Genomic DNA, 22,991 nt, shown 5'->3' on the forward strand with positions numbered 1-22,991 from the left:
AGCTGGGCACTGGTTCATTGGTTTGGATGCAGTCTTTCTCATCCACTGCTTTCAGTACTTCTGGATGAAAGCGCTGTAAATGTCTCTTTAGATTAGAAGCTCTGGTAGGAGCATTTTTATCTTTGCCTGAATATGCACTGATCTTGGCTTCACAGCATTTGTTTTCGTCTGGATCATTTGTCATACTCTGACAGACATAATGTTTTCTATCTTGAGTGATGGTGAAATGTTCAAATACAGCTGATTTAATATGATGCTTCATTGACATTCTCAGGTTTTTAATTCTACATTCACAATCCAAATGACAATTGTTTTTCCTAAAAACAATTGTACAAAATTATTGCCAGGTACAAATGATATAGTGGTCAGTAATACTGTTATTTCTCATGTTCTCACAGTTAACTGATGTAAAGTTTGTTGAATACTTCTTACAGTCTTCCTCTTCTGAGTAGCAGCTGTGAGATGCTTGGAAGACGCACACCAAACATTAAAGGTACCTTCACACTAAACGATATCGCTAGCGATCCGTGACGTTGCAGTGTCCTGGCTAGCGATATAGTTCAGTTTGACACGCAGCAGCGATCAGAATCCTGCTGTGATGTCATTGGTCGGGGCTAGAAGGCCAGAACTTTATTTGGTCGCTGGCTCTCCCGCTGACATCGCTGAATCGGCGTGTGTGACGCCGATTCAGCGATGTCTTTGCTGGTAACCAGGGTAAACATCGGGTTACTAAGCGCAGGGCCGCGCTTAGTAACCCGATGTTTACCCTGGTTACCATCCTAAAAGTTAAAAAAACAAACACTTCATACTTACCTTCCGCTGTCTGTCCTCCGGCGCTGTGCTTTTCTGCACTCACTGTGAGCACAGCGGCCGGAAAGCAGAGCGGTGACGTCACCGCTCTGATTTCCGGCCGCTGTGCTCACAGCCAGTACAGAGAATAATAATAATAATAATTTTTATTTATATAGCGCCAACATATTCCGCAGCGCTTTATGTTGTGAATTCTGTGGCTGAATTCACTCCTGTGGTCACAAGTGGTACTGCAGCTTCTGGGCTTCCTCCCTCAGGTGTTCTGGTGAGCTCGTTGGCTGCCTTGTTATTTAACTCCACCTGATTCTGTCTTCCTTGCTCCTTGTCAATGTTCCAGTGTTGGATCTGAGCTTTGGATCTTTCCTGTGGCCTGCTGCTCTTAGATAAGTGCTTCTTTGCTTTTGTTGCTGTTTTTTCTGTCCAGCTTGTCTATTCGTTTTTGCTGGAAGCTCTGAGACGCAAAGGGTGTACCGCCGTGCCGTTAGTTCGGCACGGTGGGTCTTTTTGCCCCCTTTGCGTGGTTTTTGCTTTAGGGTTTTTTGTAGACTGCAAAGTTCTCTTTGCTATCCTCGCTCTATCTAGAATATCGGGCCTCACTTTGCTGAATCTATTTCATCCCTACGTTTTGTCTTTTCATCTTGCTAACAGTCATTATATGTGGGGGGCTGCCTTTTCCTTTGGGGTATTTCTCTGAGGCAAGTCAGGCTTGTATTTCTTTCTTCAGGCTAGTCAGTTCCTCAGGCTGTGCCGAGTTGCATAGGTAGTGTCAGGCGCAATCCACAGCTGCCTTTAGTTGTGTTTAGGATAGGTTCAGGTATTGCGGTCTACAGAGATTCCACGTCTCAGAGCTCGTTCTATTGTTTTTGGGTTATTGTCAGATCACTGTATGTGCTCTGATTACTGGCACACTGTGTCACTGGATTGCCTTCATAACAGCTTTACAAATTATAGAGGGGACTTGTACAGACAATAGACATTACAGCATAACAGAAATACAGTTCAAAACAGATACCAGGAGGAGTGAGGGCCCTGCTCGCAAGCTTACAAACTATGGGGAAAAGGGGAGACACGAGAGGTGGATGGTAACAATTGCTTTAGTTATTCGGACCAGCTATAGTGTAAGGCTCAGGTGTTCATGTAAAGCTGCATGAACCAGTATGTAGCAGTACAGACACAGAGGGCTAATACTGCATAAAGTGTATGAGAACATGATGCGAGGAACCTTTTTTTTTTATTATAAATAGGCCACACAGGGATCGTTAGGTTAATGCATTGAGGCGGTAGGCCAGTCTGAACAAATGAGTTTTTAGGGTACGCTTAAAACTGTGGGGATTGGGGATTAATCGTATTAACCTAGGTAGTGCATTCCAAAGAATCGGCGCAGCACGTGTAAAGTCTTGGAGACGGGAGTGGGAGGTTCTGATTATTGAGGATGCTAAGCAGAGCGCCGGGGACAGACAGCGGAAGGTATGTATGAACCGTTTGTTTTTTTTTACTTTTAGGATGGTAACCAGGGTAAACATCGGGTTACTAAGCGCGGCCCTGCGCTTAGTAACCCGATGTTTACCCTGGTTACCGGCATCGTTGGTCGCTGGAGAGCGGTCTGTGTGACAGCTCTCCAGCGACCAAACAGCGACGCTGTAGCGATCCGGATCGTTGTCTAGATCGCTGCAGCGTCGTTTAGTGTGAAGGTACCTTTAGTCTAGAGGAAGAGCTTTACTACTAAGAATTTGCAACACATTTTCACTTTCAGTTTCATACATTGTAAGTAGGGGGGTTGGGGCAGCATGAGGTTAACCAAGTATAAGATTAGATAAGGGCAGTGGAGAACAGTGACACACAAGAAGTAAGAAATGTCTCTATCTCCAGCAGAACTGCTTATCACTGTTGTTCATAGTTTGATAGAACATATATATTTGAGTAACATTTATAAAATTTAAATGAAAGTTCAATTATGAAATATTAATACATTTTTTTTAAAGCTGGAGTCTGAGTCGGTACATTTCTATCGACTCCGACTCCAACCAAAACTAACTCTGACTCTGACTCCACGACTCCAACTCCACAGCCCTGGTTGGAGGTTCCGGAACTTTCTACAGTACACCTCGGGTATAAGCTGGTACTTGGTTATCATGGCCTGCTTGATGGCCTCATAGTCACCTTCTTGTTCTTGAGGGAGGGCAGCAAACGCCTCCAGAGCTTTGCCTCTCAGCCCTGGTGTCAGGTATCGTGCCCATTCATTTGTAGGCAGCTGGCACTGTCTGCAGGCTTTCTCAAAGACCCACAGAAAAGTGTCCAAGTCCCCGTACTTTTCCATAACGGGAAAGTGATCGGGCCGGGCTTCGGTATCTGAGCGCTGCTGGGCTCACGGCTCTGGGCGGTGGAGGGCATCCCCCCCTGCCGGAGCATCTCCAGTTCATGTTCTCGCTGGGCTTGGCACTCGGCTCGCTGGGCCTGGGCCTCTCGCTCGGCTCTCTCAGCCTCCCGCTCGGCTCGGGCCTCCTGCCGGTATTGCTGAATCAGCTGCAGATGTCCATCATGGTCGTCAGTGGGGAGTTCCTCCAAGGCCACCAGCAGGTGGGGGTCCAATTCGCCCTGATTGCTAATAGGGCCGGCATTCGGTGGTTGGACCTCTGCTGCAGCACCATGTTCACTTGTGCTGGCTTTTGCGGCCACTGGGCTCTGAGAGCGGCTTCCCATTGCACCAGATCTGAGATCAGTCGGGCCTTGTTTTTGCCTGCTAAGTCAATGTGCTGTGAATTGCATAAGGCAATAAGGGTGTCTTTGGTCTGCTGCTTATAAAAGGTTTCTCTCAGCACAATCATGGTTGCCAAATAAAAGATAGGACAGAAAAACGAAGAGAAAGGGAAGGGATAACTACCAGTACACACAATTGTCTCAGGACTAATAAACACTGAGTTTGTTCTCCAAACTTATTTGCGCAGAGTCCTCGCAAGAACTTTGCAAGTTTTTAGTGAGAGGAATGATCACTCAAACCAAAACACTAATGCTCTAAGATCCCACCGCCTTGCCACCAATATGTCACGATTCACACCGTGACAGTCACCCCCACGTCATGGATCGGGGTGACTTTAGGCCAACAGATGGCTATCACATGTGCAGGGGGGCTTATCTTAGTTATCCCTCCACTGCTACAATGTGATGAAAAAAACACACACAAGTCTATTGACCTCTTAGTTTACAGCAGGGGCTTATTTTAGGTATCCCACTGCTCTTCAATATACCACGAACTGCAGGGATTTATGTATATCTGATGCAGCTCTCTGGCGCCCCCTTACCCTCAGGTCAGATTAGGTACTGCACCTAGGGTAATTAGTCGTCAGAAAGGCTGCCTGCTATGTACTGGCTATTGGGCACGCTGCAGCGAGGCGATATTAATACTCCCACTCAGGCAGGAACAATAATTATCAACGCCACAGTCGCTACGATGACTCCCAAAGGCACAGCACACGGTATGCTGCCACCAGCTTCGATTAAACGGGTCCGAAGCTAACCCAAAACAGTAGCGTAATTCCCTTCAGAAGACTTAGGGTACGTTTTAGAGCAGGAAGAACGAAAACTAGTAATTTATATATTTTACTCCGAAAGAAGGCAGTGTTTATAAAAAGGCATATAAAGATGTTACAATATGAGACAATTGAAAATATGTAGAAAGGTAATTTTAAAATAACAGGGGTTAAATAAGAAATCAATACTTACATGTGTTCAGATCATGGCAGGCAGAACCAGGCTAGTCGGTGGAGCTCACAAATGTCCCAATGCATCAGGTCTGGCAGTGAGGGCTCCTCTGGTAAGACACAGACTAAACTGAAGGCTAGGTTAAGGGTAGAGACTTTTAAACCCCAGCCTTGTGACATCACAAAAGGGGTTGGTTTCCTCGGACCCTCCCATCTCCTCAAACATACCAAATTTAACACAAAGTTTTATAATGCTCGTATCTCCGCTCCAGAACATGCCAGAATCCCAGCACATCCCTCATTCAGCTTATTTTAAAATTTGCTTTTTAATGAAACCAAATTTGGCTAGTTGCGACATACAGTTCCAGAGAAATCCGTACATTTTTACCTGGTGGAATTAGAGGCTCGGGCTTACAGTGGCTGATAGATCCGCCGATGGACTTTAGCAGTATGTACTTATTATTTTCCTAGCCCAAATCGGTGGCCCAGAATCTTACAAGATTTGGACAAAGAGCCTCATGTTTTAAAAGAGAGATCAGACCAGTTTCAGCTGGTACCATTGTCTATGCAGCTATACCGATCGTAAAAATTCCTTTGCTCCCAGAGCTAGAAGCAATAAAACCTTTTCTACACACACACACATTTCAGCAAACAGAAACCGAGAGAGAAGGGGGGTTTCTTAGCCCGCAGCATGGGTCTAACAGGCAAAGCTACAAAATCATATCACATTTCATACAATAGCGTGACAAAAGAGATTAGGTACTACATGGTGTAGAAGGGTTGAGGACTGGGAGCACAGAATCATATATGGTACTTCAGGATGTGTGACAGAGAGCACAGAAACTTAAATGGTACTCTAGGTTTGAGGACAATAAGCACAGAACCATACATGGTACCACAGAACAGAGAGGAATGAAAAATGATGATAGTATAGGGTTAAGAACAAAGGTGCTCAAGTATCAACTAGGTAGATCAGGGAGAACAAAAACCTACCGTACTTGGTACAACATGGTGGAGAATAGGAAGCACAGAAATATAAATGGTACTCCTGGTTGGAGGACAGATAGCATGGAACCATACATGGTACCATACATGGTACCATAGAACAGGAAGAATGGAAACTTGATGGTATCATATGGAAGTGAAAAAAAGGTGCCTAAGAATCTATTAGGTAGGTCAGGGAGAACAAAAAACCTACCATGTACTGCAGGGTGGAGAATAGAGAGCACAGAAATACATTAATCAATGCTGTTAGAGCATACATGAACTGAATTGGTTCACCAGGGGGAAGAAGGCACAGGAATAGGCAAGAGTTGAGGAAAGGAGGAGAGGAACAGATTTTAGTTCTTAATGTGTGGAAATCAGAAAAAACAAGGCTAGTTACGACATGGTAAGGAACAGAATCAGCACTACAGGATGGAAAACCGCAGGGGGGCACATTAGATACTAGAGGTTAGAGAAGAGGGAAGCACAGGAACAGATTAGGTACTATGTGATGGAGAGCACGGGATCAAGATATGTACTATGGCTATGAAAACACAGGAACGTGTGAAGTATTGCAGGGTGGAAAACGAGTTCAAGAAGACTGGGTACTGTAGCATGGAGAACAGAGGAGCAAGGAACTGACTGCCTCCTAGAGGTCCTAAAGCTTTTCTTTTCAATCTAAACATTGCTACTGTGTCCCATATGGGAAACTACTTGCCCAAAGCTGTAACCTTACACTTTCAGTTATATCAAGTTCTAGGTCCTAAATCTGAACCTAATCATTTGCATCTACGATTTATCTGAACTCTAATCGGTTAACAGACCATAAGCTGCCATGCTTCATCTCTACACCTTACAATGCTCTATAGAAATTATCTAAGAAAATTCATAATTCTTCATACTACAGGGTAGTGAGAAATGGTCACACAGTAGGAAAGATGGTGGAGATGGCTTCTATGTCGACTACTGTACATGTAGACACTTCACCAGCAGCTCAGTATTTGGTGACCACGACTAACATGGATCTACTGTCATCGGAGTTTAAATGACTGAAGGACCTAAATAAAGAAGCCAATATTGAAAAGTTTGAAAACTTCAGAGGACATGGCTACTATGTATCAGACACTTGGAATAGTTCCCTGTGAAGGTCTTTGGTCTACAGCTGAATTTTACATAAATTTGAGACTCTCCGTGATTTTCTGGTGTCTCAGAAACTGACTCATGACCACAGTCTCTAGAGTCTTTCTACATTTATCCTTACATTAACCTTGTTTGTTTGTCCCTTTTTAAGCTCTTTTCAATGTTATTCCTGTGGGTCTCCGAGTTGTTGCCATACAGAGCTCAGCCTGTGGTCAGTATGTGGCCATGAATTCAGAAGGACGGCTCTACAATTCGGTGAGTCTTTTTTTTTTTTATTCTTTCACTGAGTGGTTGTTAGTTCATGACCATGAGGTAAAACCTCTCCACATGGTGGATCTATGTGTAGATCACTTCCTCTATAGTATTATATGACGAGTGTTCTTTAGGACCTTAGGAAACACTAACTTTGTAGGAGTACTTTTCATCTAGTAGTAACAGCAGTAGTAGCAGCCTTCATGGTGTTGGCAATGTGTGTGTAAACCAATGATGAATTCTTAAATTTACCTGCTGAAGTCTTGTCTTGGGCTCCAGATCTTGATAAATGTTTTGTTGAATGTCTTGTCGTAAGTGCTGCGTCTTGATGAAGATTTCCGGTGAATGTCTTGTCTTGGGTACTGCTTTTAGGTGAAAGCTCCTGTTGTAGTCGAGTCTTTGGACTTTGAATCTTGATGAATGTGTTTGTTGTATGTCTTGTCTTGGGCTCTGTATCTTTCTAGAATCTCCAGGTGTATGTCTTGTCTTCAGCTCTGATTTTAAGAGAATGCTCCTTTTAAAGTTGAATCTTAGGCTGTGCGTCTTGGTGAATGTTTCTGTCTAATATATTGACTTGGGCTCTGCTGTTTGGTGAAATCTCCAGTTGAATGTCTTGTTCTCTGTGTCTTGGCATAATCTCTAGTTGACTGTTTTGAGTGGGACGTGCATATTGGTGAGTGTTTCTACTGAATGCTGTCTTGGGCAGTGCTTCTTGGTGAAGGCATCTGGCACGTGTCTGATCTATTATGAGTATTTTTTGGACTCTTTGTAGATCTATATGAAGTCTGAAGGAGACAGGTCATAACAACTTTAGGATATGATCCTTCCCTATACAGATAAGGCCCCGCAATTAACCCTTTCCCAACTTCTTACCTAAAATAAAACACTGTGTAACGTTGGATGTAAAAAGGTCACAACAGACTCATTTATTAAAATAACAACAAGAAATAACATCAAAGTCTCAATAATAAATAGTATCACCACCTCAAAAGGAGGGGTTACATGCAATGAAAGTTCCAGTTTTCCATATTACAACACCAGCTCCTCCACACCACCCTCAACCGCACCACATCGGCACCCAGCTGCATGTTGCCTGCACCAGATGTCTCGCTGAGTCCTAAGCCCAGTAGGGACCCACTTGTAATTTTAGTAAGGACATTGCACCATATGGGGGTTAACAGTCCCTGTACTGGGTTCTCCTCTGTCCTTCTGTGCAATCCACCACCTTCCAAAACTCCCGTCTTCTTTTTCCACCACAGCGAGCAGGCATGCCTCCTTATGCATGCGAGTCCCACCACAGACCTAAAGCCTTCTCAACACCTATTAGTTCCAAAGCCCAAATATCTATGCCAATTGAGTTTAAATGAACTCCTTCCGACCTCAAAAACTCCCTGGAAGGGGATTCCAATTCACTGTGCCATTCCACTGAGCCTCACAACAAAACGAGACGAGATTAACTTTAATGAGCCTTATTAATCCCTTCCACCAACAGCGTATATTTCCATGTGAGGCACGCTATAATTTCAGACCAGATGAGCACCAAACCTGGATGGGATGACAAGAGCCTAAGGCTATGTGCACACTTTGCAGATTCCACTGCGGATTTTTCTGCAGTGGAATTCCAAAATCCGCAGTGAAAACCCTTCGCGGTTTTTACTGCGGATTTATCGCGGTTTTTACTGCGGTTTCTTCTGCGGATTTTCATCTGCAGTTTCCTATTGGAGCAGGTGAAAATCCGCAGAAAAGAAGTGACATGCTGCGGAATGTAATCCGCAGCGTTTCCGCGCGTTTTTTTCCGCAGAATGTGCACTGCGTTTTTTGTTTCCCATAGGTTTACATTGGACTGTAAACTCATGGGAAACTGCTGGAGATCCGCAGCGGTCAAATCCGCTGCGCATCCGCAGCAAAATCCACAAAGTGTGAATATAGCCTCAATGTCACAGATCAAATCCCACGAAGTGCTAGCACCCAAATTATTCCCACCTGTGTGCAGCACAAGAACATCAGGTGGTCTATCCAAAACAATATGAAATTGAAATTTGGGCAATAATGTGCTCCAGAACATACTGACAACCCCAATCCAGCGCAACCTCTCTGGCAAGACCGAATTGTCATCCTGCTGGCCTCACGGTGGCCCGAACAGCACCCCGATAAACATTAGAATGTCCTAACACCCAGATCAAAAGGGGGATTCTTGAAATACAGAAACAAAAAATAGCTGAGGAGGGTGTGTAACTAAATGAATCGATGAAAGCTGTGAAGAGTATATGTTCAAAGGACAGACATAATCCATGAATATCACAAGTGAGGCCAAATATAGGACCGATATCTAGCAAGCTCCAAACGGCCAATCCTGCGCTTAGCATTCACACCCAAACTCCAACGTGCCACTTCTGTAGCAGGCCCGATACAAAAAGAATGGGACCAAAATCTGCACCATTTAAACAGCATCGATTCAATTAACTCTGAAATGTAGTCACAAACTGATAAACCTACAATGCAGACCCATCCTGATGTATTAACAAAGAACCAGGATCTGAACCTCTTACTTCCACAAATGACGAAACCCATCTAACCGGATACTGTTCCATTCCTTGCACTTCTCAAAGCTCTATAACACAACTCTTGCCAAAAAGATCCGTCTTTCAAAGCGTTAAATGACACCATACCACATCTGACCACAGACTACATCCTTGAATATAAACCAACATGACACTTCACAATCTTACAAGTTCGCACACTCGAAAAGCTCAGAAAAACAAATGCTGCCCCAAACAAACGACACTCGTATTCCTATTTACACACTCGTTTAAGGAATCTTAATAACTTACTCGAAATTGGGAAAGATAGTGGATGACTCCACTGCTTCATCATCCGACTATTCCAAAACACTCTCAGCGACTGACGAACCAAAAAATCTTTCAGAACATCTTACAACGAATTAACTTAATGAAATACGCCAATCCTGCTATCCTGCCGGAAACAATGGCGAACGACAAACCCTCTTCAAATTCTTTCACGATCATATAAGTTGACATGTAAACCCGTTCATAAGCTCCTGCCACTGATGCCAAGCTGCCACATACTTTGTCCAAGTGGCGGTGAGACCAATTTTTGTTTATTTTCTCATTTGTAGTGATCCCTGTTTTATGACTTGTCGCTTTTTTTCTGTGTTTGGCGAGACCGATTTCCTAACCAATTAACCAATTTCATAGCGGAACCAAAACCAAATCCCACAACTGATCTGATGAGGCCAAACAGTTTCTTGCTTTTCCAAATCCGGTGCCAGCTCCCGAAACCGTTGTCACTGGAAGCAAGACAAAGCGTCAGCTATTGAATTGTGCATACCAGGTACATGGGCAGCACAAAACCGGACATTAAATTGTAAGCACTTCAAAACCAGGTGATGCAATAAAGCAACCACTGGAGGTGATTCTGCCGACATGTTATTTATACTATGACCCATGCTTAAATTGTCGCACATAAAACACACTTTTTTTGTTTTTAAATTCAAAGCCCCAAACTGCCAAAGCAACCACAATAGGAAATATTTCCAGCAAGGCCATGTTCTTTATCACACACAAAGCTCTCCATGTCTCCGGCCATTCACCAACACATCAACGACCAAGTAGGACCCAAAACTACCCGCCCCTGAGGCATCAGTATAAAGCACATTGGATATTACTGGTTACAACCACATTGATCATCCATTATACAACTGCAAGAAGCCAGCCCAAAACCTTCAGATCCGCTATATGCTCCCCATTCAACCGAACAAAATGCTGAAGGTGTTTAACACCCGCTGTAGATTGTGCCATCCACTCTACCCATAGGCAAAATTTTGCGAACAAGTTTACCTAATAGAGATTGCAACTGCCGCAGTCAAAGTTTTTTTGGCCTGTAAGGCCTCCTGTATGCTGACCTTCAAATCCAATAACTTGTCCGCTGGCAAACGGCATTCAATATTGACAGCCAATCTCAATGTCTAAAAACTTCAATACTGTTGCTAGTCCCTCTGCCTTTTCACAAGTCAATGGAATACCGAAACTTTGGGTCACCTATTCTATTGTCCTGAGCAGCCAGGAGCAAATCCGTTGGTTCAACACAAAAGAAATCATCCAAGTAATGCAAAACTCAGCCAAACCGGAATCTTCTCTCACTACTCAATGAAACCGCTACAGTTCCAAAATAAGCACATGAAATCGAAAAACCTATAGGCAAATAACAATCCACATGAAAACTATCATCCCAAAAACAGCCTAACAAATGAAAACTCTCCGGATGCACCAGAAGCAAACAGAACACAAACTCAACATCCGCTTTGGCTATCAACGACCCCCGTCCAAGCCTACGCATCAAATCAACTTGTCCCTAACTACTCCCTGTGCATACGGACCGACCATAAATTGTTCAGCTGCATAGTACACAGTTCAACCAAATATGGGATCTTAAAACTAAAAGTGAAACCCTTGTCCAACAAGCAGAGAACCTCCCTATCAGGATACCTACTTAAAAAAGGTAGCATACGATCTACTCTCCCAATGGAGTCTTCCCTATTTCCTGAAGACTCGCTGGCTTAGTCATTTGCCTTCTTAAAACATTTGGTACGGCTGTGGTATCCCCCACATCCAGAACATTCATGCTAATCTTGCATGATGATCCAATACGACACTCTTTTTCATTGAATTGCCAACACATACCTTTTCTTGTACCAGAAGAGGATGTGGCAGTACTGGCAGCACCTCCAGAACTCTGGGGAAAAGACTGATGACGATTTTGCGGCTGCTATTAGCAGAGGTGTATCTAGGGTTTCTGGCACCCGGGGCAAGAATTCAGTTTGGCGCCCCTCCCCCCCCATCCCGCCAAACGTATGCGATTTTCACACTCAGTCATGTACCCACAAGCTCCTCTCCCTAATGCTCTCAATGTTCAGTGAAAAATTGAGAGAAGCAGAAGAGAAGCTCGTTGTCACAGGACCACAAGTATGAAAATCGCATATGAGTGAAGTGTCCATGTGACGACTACTGGAACCTGCAGAGCGGAATCCTGACATCGCAGCTTCTGAATTCTCACAACGCATGCACTGCACACTTTTAGGATTCGATTCTCCCTTGCCAGTGGACAGTCATGTCAGCACAAGCATGTGATTTGTATACCTCTGACCACATTCCGACCAGATGTGCCCGGCCTCACTCAGTTCATTTTCATTGACTGAGGCCACACATGTTGTCACGATTCCCCTGACCGCTGTCACCAATGGGTCAGGATTCACACCGTGACCGTCACCCCTACGTCACGGATTGAGGTAACTTTAGGCCAACAGACGGCTATCACATGTGCAGGGGGGCTTATCTTAGTTATCCCTCCACTCCACGACGTGATGAGAAAACACACACAAGGCTATTGACCTCTTAGTTCACAGCAGGGGCTTATTCTAGGTATCCCACTGCTTTCAATATACCACAAACTGCAGGGATTTATGTATATCCCGCTTACAGTTCCACTTAACACTTGCAGCTCTCTGGCGCTCCCCCTTACTCTCAGGTCAGATTAGGTACTGCACCTAGGGTAATTAGTCGCCAGAAAGGCTGCCTGCTATGTACTGGCTGTTGGGCACGCTGCAGCGACGCGATAAACTACTCCCACTCAGGCAGGAACAATAATTAGCAACGCCGCAGTCGCTTCAGCATAACCCAAAAGTCTGCACGGTATCACTGCCACCAGCTTCGATTAAACGGGTCCGAAGCGAACCCAACACAGTAGCGTAATTCTCTTCCAGAGACAGGGTGCGTTTAGAGCATGGAGAATGAACTAACATATAATATTATATCCCATAAAAAATTAGGCAGTGCTTTATCAAAAATATTTTATAAAGATGTTATAAATGAGGCAATTGCAAATATGTACAAGGGTAATTATAACATAAAGGGAATAAATGAGAAAGAGCAACACTCACATGTTCAAAGCATGACAGGCAACCAGGCTAGGGCAGTTTTCCATACGTCCCAACTCATGGGATGTACTCAGCTCTTCCAGGAAAATAGGACAAGAAGGAAGCTGGGGATGTGTACAGACAGTTATAGCTTAAGCCTCACCTCGTCCCTCCTACCTCTCCAGTTTACTGATTTTACCCTAACCTATATCTAATTTCTATAATTCTGCTGCAAAACATCTCATAGTCCTAACCAACCCATCATTCATCTCGGATTAACGTGAGCATTCTAATGAGATCAAATATGTCCTATCTGGGATACATATTTACAGAGAAAACCCTACTTCTTTACCAGATGGAGTTAGAAGCCCGTGTTTCGGGGAATGGGTAGGTACACCGAGTGAGAATAAGAATATATATTTTCGTATGTCTAGCTTAAATCGCTTGCCTAATATCTAACAAAAACTAAACAAAGAATCTTTCATGGATCCTCGAAGTTTCTACTTCACTTATAGCTGAACAAGAGCTTACACAGGAAATGCCGGTCGTAAATACTTTTGGCTCTCCTAACCCCCCACACTCTCAGAGAAGGAAAGCCAGGAATTTGCAGTATCACTCCAAGAAGGGGGGCTTAGCCCACGCAGGCTAGCAAGAGAACTACTTATGATATTTCATACCATATCGTGACACCTCTCCCTTTTGGTGTGCGCTAGGGAGGTAGTACCCCACGGTATGCCTCCATGGGCACCTCAGTAGATTCACCCTGGCGGGAGAGTCCATCTGCATTCCCATGCTCTTTGCCCGTTTTGTGTTCAATGGTGAAGTCAAACTGCTGAAGAGCAAGGCTCCAGCGTAGCAACCTGCCGTTGGTTCCACACATGGTGTTTAGCCAGCGCAGAGGGTCGTGGTCAGTCACCACAGTGAAGGTGCGACCGTACAAGTAGGGCTGCAAGCGCTGCAGGGCCCAGACTATGGCCAGGCACTCCTTCTCGATGGTGGAGTAGGCCACTTCCCTCGGCAAAAGCTTCCGGCTCAGGTATAACACGGGGTGTGTTGTGAATTCTGTGGCAGAGTTCCCTCCTGTGGTCACAAGTGGTACTTCAGGTGATTCTCTCTGTGAGCTTCTGTTGGTGGAGGGAAGTGGTACTGCGGCTTCTGAGTTTCCTCCCTCAGGTGATCTGGTGAGGTCGTTAGGTGCTTCTCTACTTAACTCCACCTAATGCTTTGATCCTGGCTTCCTGTCAATGTTCCAGTGTTGGACTTGCTTTTCCCTGGATCATTCCTGTGGCCTGCTGCTCTGCATAGCTAAGTTCTTCTTTGCTATTTGTTTGCTATTTTTTCTGTCCAGCTTGTCTAATTTTTTGCTGGAAGCTCTGGGACGCAAAGGGTGTACCTCTGTGCCGTTAGTTCGGTACGGAGGGTCTTTTTGCCCCCTTTGCGTGGTTTTCTTTAGGGTTTTGTGTAGACCGCAAAGTTGCCTTTTCTATCCTCGCTCTGTTAAGAAAGTCGGGCCTCACTTTGCTGAATCTATTTCATCTCTACGTTTGTCTTTTCATCCTAACTCACAGTCATTATATGTAGGGGGCTGCCTTTTCCTTTGGGGTATTTCTCTGAGGCAAGGTAGGCTTATTTTCTATCTTCAGGCTAGTTAGTTTCTCAGGCTGTGCCGAGTTGCATAGGCAGAGTTAGGCGCAATCCACGGCTGCCTCTAGTGTTGTTTGGAGAGGATTAGGGATTGCGGTCTGCAGAGTTCCCACGTCTCAGAGCTCGTTCTATGATTTTGGGTTATTGTCAGATCACTGTATGTGCTCTGACCGCTATGTCCATTGTGGTACTGAATTGCCTTTCATAACAGTACAGGAAGCCCCCTCCACCAACAGAAGCTCACAGAGAGAATCAGCCGATGTACCACTTGTGACCACAGGAGGGAGCTCTGCCACAGAATTCACAACAGGGGTGCTCTTGGTCCTCCGAGTCAACCTGGCTGAGCACAGCACCAAGGCCAAACTCGCTGGCGTCGGTCTACACCAAGTACGGTCGACTGCTGTCGACTGCTTTCAACACAGGGGCGTTGCACAGTGCGGTTTTCAACGCCTTGAAGGCCCCCTCACAGCCATCTGTCCAGTTGACGATGTGGGGTAGCTTCTTCCTGGTGAGGTCCGTCAAAAGTTTTGCCAGGCTACTATAGTGCTGTACGAAGCGCCTATAGTACCCTGCAGTGCCCAAGAAGGACATCACCTGTTTCTTGGTCACGGGAGTGGGCCAGTTCACGATCACTCCCACTTTGTCAGGCTCTGGCTTCAGGCGGTTCCCGCCTACCCAGTGCCCCAGGTAGTGAACCTCCCTCATGCCCATCTGACACTTTCCCGGCTTGATAGTCAGTCCTGCTTGGTGAATTCGCCTGAGCACCTCCTCGAGATGCTGCAGGTGTTCCTTCCAGGAGAGACTGAAGATGGCAAAGTCATCCAAGTACGCCACGGCGTACGTCTCCGGTCCCTGAAGCAGGAGGTTGACCATCCGCTGGAAAGTGGCAGGGGCATTCTTCATGCCCGAAGGGCATGACCGTGGACTCGTACAGTCCAAAGGGTGTGATAAAGGCGGACTTTTCCTGCTCCTCGGGGCTCAGGGGAATCTGCCAGTATCTTCGACTCAGATCCATTATTGTTAGGTAATCTGCGCCAGCTAACTTCTCAAGCAGCTCCTCAATGCGCGGCATTGGGTGCGCATCCGAGGCTGTGATGGCGTTGAGCCCCCTGTAGTCCACGCAGAACCGGGTGGTCCGGTCCTTCTTTGGCACGAGAACTACAGGTGATGCCCACGCGCTCTTTGACCGTCGAATCACCCCCAGCTGTAACATCTCATCGATCTCTTGGCGCATAGTCTGCTGCACCTGGTCAGAGATTCGATAGGGTGTTCGCCGTAGTGGGGCGTGATTCCAGGTGTCCACCTCATGGACTGCTAACTGAATCCTCCCAGGTCGGTTGGAGAACACGACCCGGTTCCAGTGTGGTTTGCAACTGCAACCGCTGGGATTCAGTTAACGAGGCGCTTACCTCCACGTCCTCGATGGACCCATTGGCCTTGGCTTGGGCCAGCATGTCCAGGAGGGTGTTTTCCTCACCGTCTTCGGGCAAGCTGCAGACCGGTAGGACAAAAGGTTCACGTTCGTGATGAGCCTTCATCATGTTGACGTGAAAGGCCTTTCGCCTACCCCGAGCGTGGTCAAGCGTGACCACGTACGTGACCGGGTTGAGCTGTTGGTGGACGACGTACGGGCCCTCCTAGGCTCCCTGAAGCTTATCCGTTGGTACGGGGACCAGCACCCACACCTTTTGACCCACATGGTAGGTCCGCTCCCGGGCGTTCTGGTCGTACCAGTGCTTCTGATCAGCCTGAGCCTGCGTCATGTTGTCATGCACAAACTGCGTCAAGGTCTGCATCTTGTCACGGAAGCGCATGACATACTCCACTATGGACACTTCAGAAGGGTTCGGCTCCTCTTCCCAGGATTCTCTTACCAACCCCAGGGGTCCCCGGACTCGCCTGCCGTACAGGAGCTCGAAGGGGGAGAACCCCGTCAAGGCCTGCGGAACCTCTCGGTAAGCGAACAGCAGGTGTGGGAGGTACCGCTCCCAGTCGCGCCCTTGAGTCTCAACCAGCATGCGTAGCATCTGTTTGAGGGTACCATTGAAGCGTTCACACAAGCCATTGGTCTGTGGGTGATACGCACTCGATACCAGGTGCTTCACCTGCATTCTCTTACAGAGAGCCTCCATTAGGCGAGACATAAATTGGGTCCCTTGATCAGTAAGCATTTCACTGGGAAACCCTACACGTGAAAAGATGGCCAACAGGGCATCCGCCACCTTATAATAATAATAATAATAATAATAATAATAATCTTTATTTTTGTATAGCGCTAACATATTCCGCAGCGCTTTACAGTTTTGCACACATTATCATCACTGTCCCCGATGGGGCTCACAATCTAGATTGCCTATCAGTATGTCTTTGGAATGTGGGAGGAAACCGGAGAACCCGGAGGAAACCCACGCAAACACGGAGAGAACATACAAACTCTTTGCAGATGTTGTCCTGCGTGGATTAGAACCCAGGACCCCAGCGCTTCTGCCCTAGTTGACGACAGAGCTACTGCCTCTGGGTACCGGGTAGCATAGTCTACCACAGTAAGGATGTATTGCTTTCCAGAGCTGCTGGTGACGGCCAGCGGGCCCACAATGCCCACCGCGATCCTCTGGAAAGGCTCCTCTATCACTGGCAACGGGATCAGGGGAGCCTTAAGAGCAGGCCCCGCCTTCCCCACTCTTTGACAAGTGATACAGGAGCGGCAGTAGTTTGACACATCTGTCCCCATCTTAGGCCAATAGAAGTGTTGAGACAGCCAGGCCTTAGTTTTGCTGATCCCCAAGTGTCCAGCTAGTGGGATCTCATGGGCAATCCGCAACAACTCACCCCGGAATTGCTGCGGGACGACCAGCTGTCTTTCCCTCAACCACTCCTTTTGTGATTCTCCGGGTACTGTCTCCCGGTACAACCTTCCTTGCTCCCAGAACACCTTCTCCTTATCAGTCTCGGAGAAGTGCGTCCGGGCAAGTTGTCTCAAACTCTCTAGGCTCGCATCTGTGTGCAGAGCGGCCTGAAACTCCTGGCTAGGGGAAGCCAGAAGCGACGTCAGGGTCCCTTCCCCACGGGAACCCTCTTGGACCTGCTCTGGGTCCACCTCTGGTTCAGTCACAGTAATGACTGAGGAGGGTCCGGAAGGTAGACAGTTATCTGTGTTCCGGGCACTCTGACTGCGGGTGACAGCAGCTACGTAGGCTGTCTCCCCGGGGGTTTTTACAGACCCATCAGCCGGCGCTGCTATGGGCTCTACCTCCCCATCCACCCCCAACACTCCAGGGGCAGTGCTACTTATGGGCCAGTTACCTTCCTCGGTGGCACTGGTCACTTTCATGGCATCACCTTCCTCACGGTTCCCATGCATCTCCCCATTTCCTGTAGCACCGACACTTGCCCCTGTTAGGGGTTCCTCAGCCGTCTCACTCTGCAGAGCGACGTGGCTGGGCACGCCTGTACCTATGGACACATTAACTTTCACAGAAAAATCATTATCAGGTTCAGCTGGCACAAGTACAACATTTTCACCATCAATCCTAGGAAAAAAATGGTTAATAGATGCATCATTACAAGATAAAGCATGGTCAGGTAACACATGCGATCTCCCATCATCATCATCATCATCAGGGTTAACGTTACCCTTATTAGTAGATTGGGAGGGGTATCAGTGACGTAGTGGGCAACCAACCTCCCCAAATCAGTCCCCAACAAAACATCAGTGGGCAAATTATCAGACAGCCCCACTTCCTTCACCCCGCTCCCGGCACCCCAATCAATAAAAACCCGGGCCATCGGTAAGGGACAGCTGATGCCCCCAATCCCAGTGACAGTTAGGGTTTTCCCCGGAATGATTTCTTCAGGGGCCGCCAGTTCGGTTCGGATGAGGGTTCGTTCAGCCCCGGTGTCCTTGAGGCCTGTAGCAACATATCCCCCCACAGTGACGGGCTGTACGTTGTCACACACCCTCCCAACCACACCACCCACCAAAAGAACTGCTGCATTAGACCCTGGGGCCTTGGCTGGGGTGTTCTTCTGCTTGGCTGGACAGGAGGGACTGATATGACCAGTCTGATTGCAGGTGAAACACTTGCGAGGTTCGGTGGTAGGTCTGGCGCTGTTGGCTACGGGGACAGGACCTCTGGTGTGTTGGCTGGCAGGGGTACTGGCGTTGGTTGCAGGCTTACCCCCTCTCCAGCTGGTGGTGACTGGCTTCCGCACTTCCAATCTACGGTTGGCCTCATAGGCATCGGCAATCTGCGCTGCTTTCGTCACGTCTTTGGGTTCTCTGTCCATCACGAACTGTCGCACCTCAGCTGGGCAAAGATGAAAGAACTGGTCTTTGATCATCAGGTCTCGCAGCTGTGCAAAGGTGGTCACTGACAGTCCTTGGGTCCACTGGTCAAAGTGGGTCCCCAGTCCATGCACCTCATCACTGTAACTGTCGTGTGGGGCACGTTGGAGGGTCCGGAACTTTCTACGGTACACCTCGGGAGTAAGCTGGTACTTTGCTATCAGGGCCTGCTTGATGGCCTCATAGTCTCCATCTTGTTCTTGAGGGAGGGCAGCAAACGCCTCCAGAGCTTTACCTCTCAGCCCTGGTGTCAGGTATCGTGCCCATTCATCTGTAGGCAGCTGGTACTGTCTGCAGGCTTTCTCAAAGGCCCGCAGAAAAGTGTCCAAGTCTCCGTCCTTCTCCATAACAGGGAAGTGATCGGGCCGGGGCTTAGGTATCTGAGCGCTGCTGGGCTCACGGCTGGGCTGGGACGACCCCTGCATTTGCAGTTGGGCTAACTGCAGCTGGTACTCCCGCTCCGCTTGCCGCTCGGCTCGCTGGGCCTCTCTCTCGGCTCGGGCCTCTCTCTCGGCTCGGGCCTCTCTCTCGGCTCGGGCCTCTCTCTCGGCTTGCTGGGCCTCCTGCCGGTATTGCTGAATCAGCTGCCGACGTCCGTCATGGTCGTCAGTGGGGAATTCTTTCAAGGCCGCCTGCAGGTGGGGGTCCAATTCGCCCGGATTGCTAACAGGGCCAGCATTCAGTGGTGGGACCTCTGCTGCAGCACCATGTTCGCTGGTGCTGGCTTCTGCGGCCTCTGGGCTCTGTGACCTGGCTTGGTCGGCTTCCCATTGCACCAGAACTGCGACCAGTTGGGCTTTGTTTTTGCCCGCAAAGTCAATGTGCTGTGACTTGCATAAGGCAACAAGGGTGTCTCTCGTCTGCTGCTCATAGAAGGTTTCTCCCCGCACAACCATGGTTGCCAAATAAAAGATAGGATAGAAAAATGAAGAGAAAGGGAGGGGATAATTACCCGTACACAATTGTCTCAAGACTAATAAAACACTGAGTTCGTTCTCCAAACTTATTTGCGCAGAGTCCTCGCAAGAAAGTTTTTAGTGAGAGGAATGATTACTCAAACCAAATCACTAATGCTCTAAGATATCCCACCGCCTTGCCACCAATTGTCACGATTCCCCTGACCGCTGTCACCAATGGGTCAGGATTCACACCGTGACCGTCACCCCTACGTCACGGATTGAGGTGACTTTAGGCCAACAGACGGCTATCACATGTGCAGGGGGGCTTATCTTAGTTATCCCTCCATTCCACAATGTGATGAGAAAACACACACAAGGCTATTGACCTCTTAGTTCACAGCAGGGGCTTATTCTAGGTATCCCACTGCTTTCAATATACCACAAACTGCAGGGATTTATGTATATCCCGCTTACAGTTCCACTTAACACTTGCAGCTCTCTGGCGCCCCCTTACTCTCAGGTCAGATTAGGTACTGCACCTAGGGTAATTAGTCGCCAGAAAGGCTGCCTGCTATGTACTGGCTGTTGGGCACGCTGCAGCGACGCGATAAACTACTCCCACTCAGGCAGGAACAATAATTAGCAACGTCGCAGTCGCTTCAGCATAACCCAAAAGTCTGCACGGTATCACTGCCACCAGCTTCGATTTAAACGGGTCCGAAGCTAACCCAACACAGTAGCGTAATTCTCTTCCAGAGACAGGGTGCGTTTAGAGCATGGAGAAAGAACTAACATATAATATTATATCCCATAAAAAATTAGGCAGTGCTTTATCAAAAATATTTTATAAAGATGTTATAAATGAGACAATTGCAAATATGTACAAGGGTAATTATAACATAAAGGGAATAAATGAGAAAAAGCAACACTCACATGTTCAAAGCATGACAGGCAACCAGGCTAGGGCAGTTTTCCATACGTCCCAACTCATGGGATGTACTCAGCTCTTCCAGGAAAATAGGACAAGAAGGAAGCTGGGGATGTGTGCAGACAGTTATAGCTTAAGCCTGTAACATCCCAGAAAGGGGTTGGATCACCTCGTCCCTCCTACCTCTTCAGTTTACTGATTTTACCCTAACCTATATCTAATTTCTATAATTCTGCTACAAAACATCTCATAGTCCTAACCAACCCATCATTCATCTCGGATTAACGTGAGCATTCTAATGAGATCAAATATGTCCTATCTGGGATACATATTTACAGAGAAAACCCTACTTCTTTACCAGACTGAGTTAGAAGCCCGTGTTTCGGGGAATGGGTAGGTACACCGAGTGAGAATAAGAATATATATTTTCGTATGTCTAGCTTAAATCGCTTGCCAAATATCTAACAAAAACTAAACAAAGAATCTTTCATGGATCCTCAAAGTTTCTACTTCACTTATAGCTGAACAAGAGCTTACACAGGAAATGCCGGTCGTAAATACTTTTGGCTCTCCTAACCCCCACACTCTCTGAGAAGGAAAGCCAGGAATTTGCAGTATCACTCCAAGAAGGGGGGCTTAGCCCACGCAGACTAGCAAGAGAACTACTTATGATATTTCATACCATATCGTGACACATGTCTAGTCAGCACGTGACTGCATGTATGTAAATCGCCAGCACGAGAGAATCCTGACAGCGTGCAGTACGCACTGTGAGAAGTCAGAAGTCTGCAGTCACAAAGAATGACTGCAGACTCATCACAAACCTGGACATCCCCTTAATAATAATAATAATAATAATAATCTTTATTTATATAGCGCCAACATATTCCGCAGTGCTTTACAGTTTAACAGTTTCCCCTTTAATGCTCCTAACATAAATAAAAACATGAGTTGGGCTACTTTCACACTAGCGTCGTGTGCTGCACGTCGCGATGCGACGTGCCGACGCAATGACCCCAGCGTTGCATGCGCCACACAACGGGTGCAGCAGATGCTGTTTTTCAACGCATCCGCTGCCCCATTGTGAGGTGCGGGGAGGTGGGGGCGGAGTTCAGGCCGCGTATGCTTGGCCGGAAAAGATGTTCTCGACGCACCAAAAAACGTTGCAAGCACTTTTGCAGGATGCGTTTATTCTGCAAAACGACGGATAGCGACGTGCAGTGCACGACGCTAGTGTGAAAGTAGCCTTAGTCAGTATCACAAAAAACATTTACATCCAGGTACCTTATAGATGACGTCGTCTCTGGAGTCGTTCTCCTTTTCTTGATCTTGGCCAGACCCCATGATGAGTTTTCTCATCCACAGCCGTCTCTGCAGACTTCCATCTTCTCCGCTCTTTTGCAGAAAATCTCCACGACACCCTTAAAGATACAAGTGTCATTATAATGCTCCTGAAGAAAAATATTGCCCCTCACTATATTGTCTGCATAAAATATGACCCCAACACTGTCCCTCTTATGGTACACGCTCTTCACACTGACCTCCCCTTTCCATACCGGCCCCCATTTTCACACTGTCCTCTCACACTGTGTCCCCCCTATAGGGCCCAGTATTTATACTGTACTCTCATCACACTCCCCCTCCTTGGTATACTGTCCCCTCCTGGCTGTGCCCTTACACTGTCCCTCCATGCTACGCATGCACACATCCCAACACCCTCACTCCCCGTACTCTGTCCACATACGTTTTTCACATCGCTACTTATGCTGTCTGCATACATTCCCCTGTTTGCTCCCCAAACTGTCTGCACCCATCCCCCATACTGTTTCCTCATACATGCCCCCCATTCCCCCATACTGTTTTCTCATACGTGCCTCCCATCTCCCCTTTGCTCTTCATTTTGTGTCCTCAGATCTACCCCACACATTCAATCCCCCATCTCCACTCCAATTCTCCCCACACACAATAAATTCCCACTCCCTAGTACAGCACACAGCCTGCACACAACCTGCACACACACTATACACATATATACTGACAGTACAGCACACAGCCTGCACACAACCTGCACAAACACTATACACATATATACTGACATTACAGCACACAGCCTGCACACACCATACACACTGTATATACACATATAAACTAACAGTACAACAAACAGCCTGCACACACACTATACACATATATACTGACATTACAGCACACAGCCTGCACACAAACTATACACATATATACTGACATTACAGCACACAGCCTGCACACAACCTGCACACACACTATACACATATATACTGACAGTACAGCACACAGCCTGCACACAACCTGCACACACACTATACACATATATACTGAC

At 47.0% G+C, this 22,991-nt stretch overlaps 1 protein-coding gene across 1 annotated transcript in view; it reads left to right on the forward strand.

Annotated features, from left to right (window-relative positions):
• The window catches only part of FGF11 (fibroblast growth factor 11), a 105,313-nt gene that overhangs the window by 42,223 nt on the left and 40,099 nt on the right, over nt 1-22,991 (forward strand). Inside the window, exon 3 of the mRNA XM_069767590.1 lies at nt 6,784-6,887. Coding sequence (XP_069623691.1) covers nt 6,784-6,887 — 104 coding nt within the window. The remainder of the gene's footprint in view (nt 1-6,783; nt 6,888-22,991) is intronic.

The sequence above is a fragment of the Ranitomeya imitator genome, chromosome 4, assembly GCF_032444005.1.
Source record: "Ranitomeya imitator isolate aRanImi1 chromosome 4, aRanImi1.pri, whole genome shotgun sequence".
Taxonomy (NCBI): domain Eukaryota; kingdom Metazoa; phylum Chordata; class Amphibia; order Anura; family Dendrobatidae; genus Ranitomeya; species Ranitomeya imitator.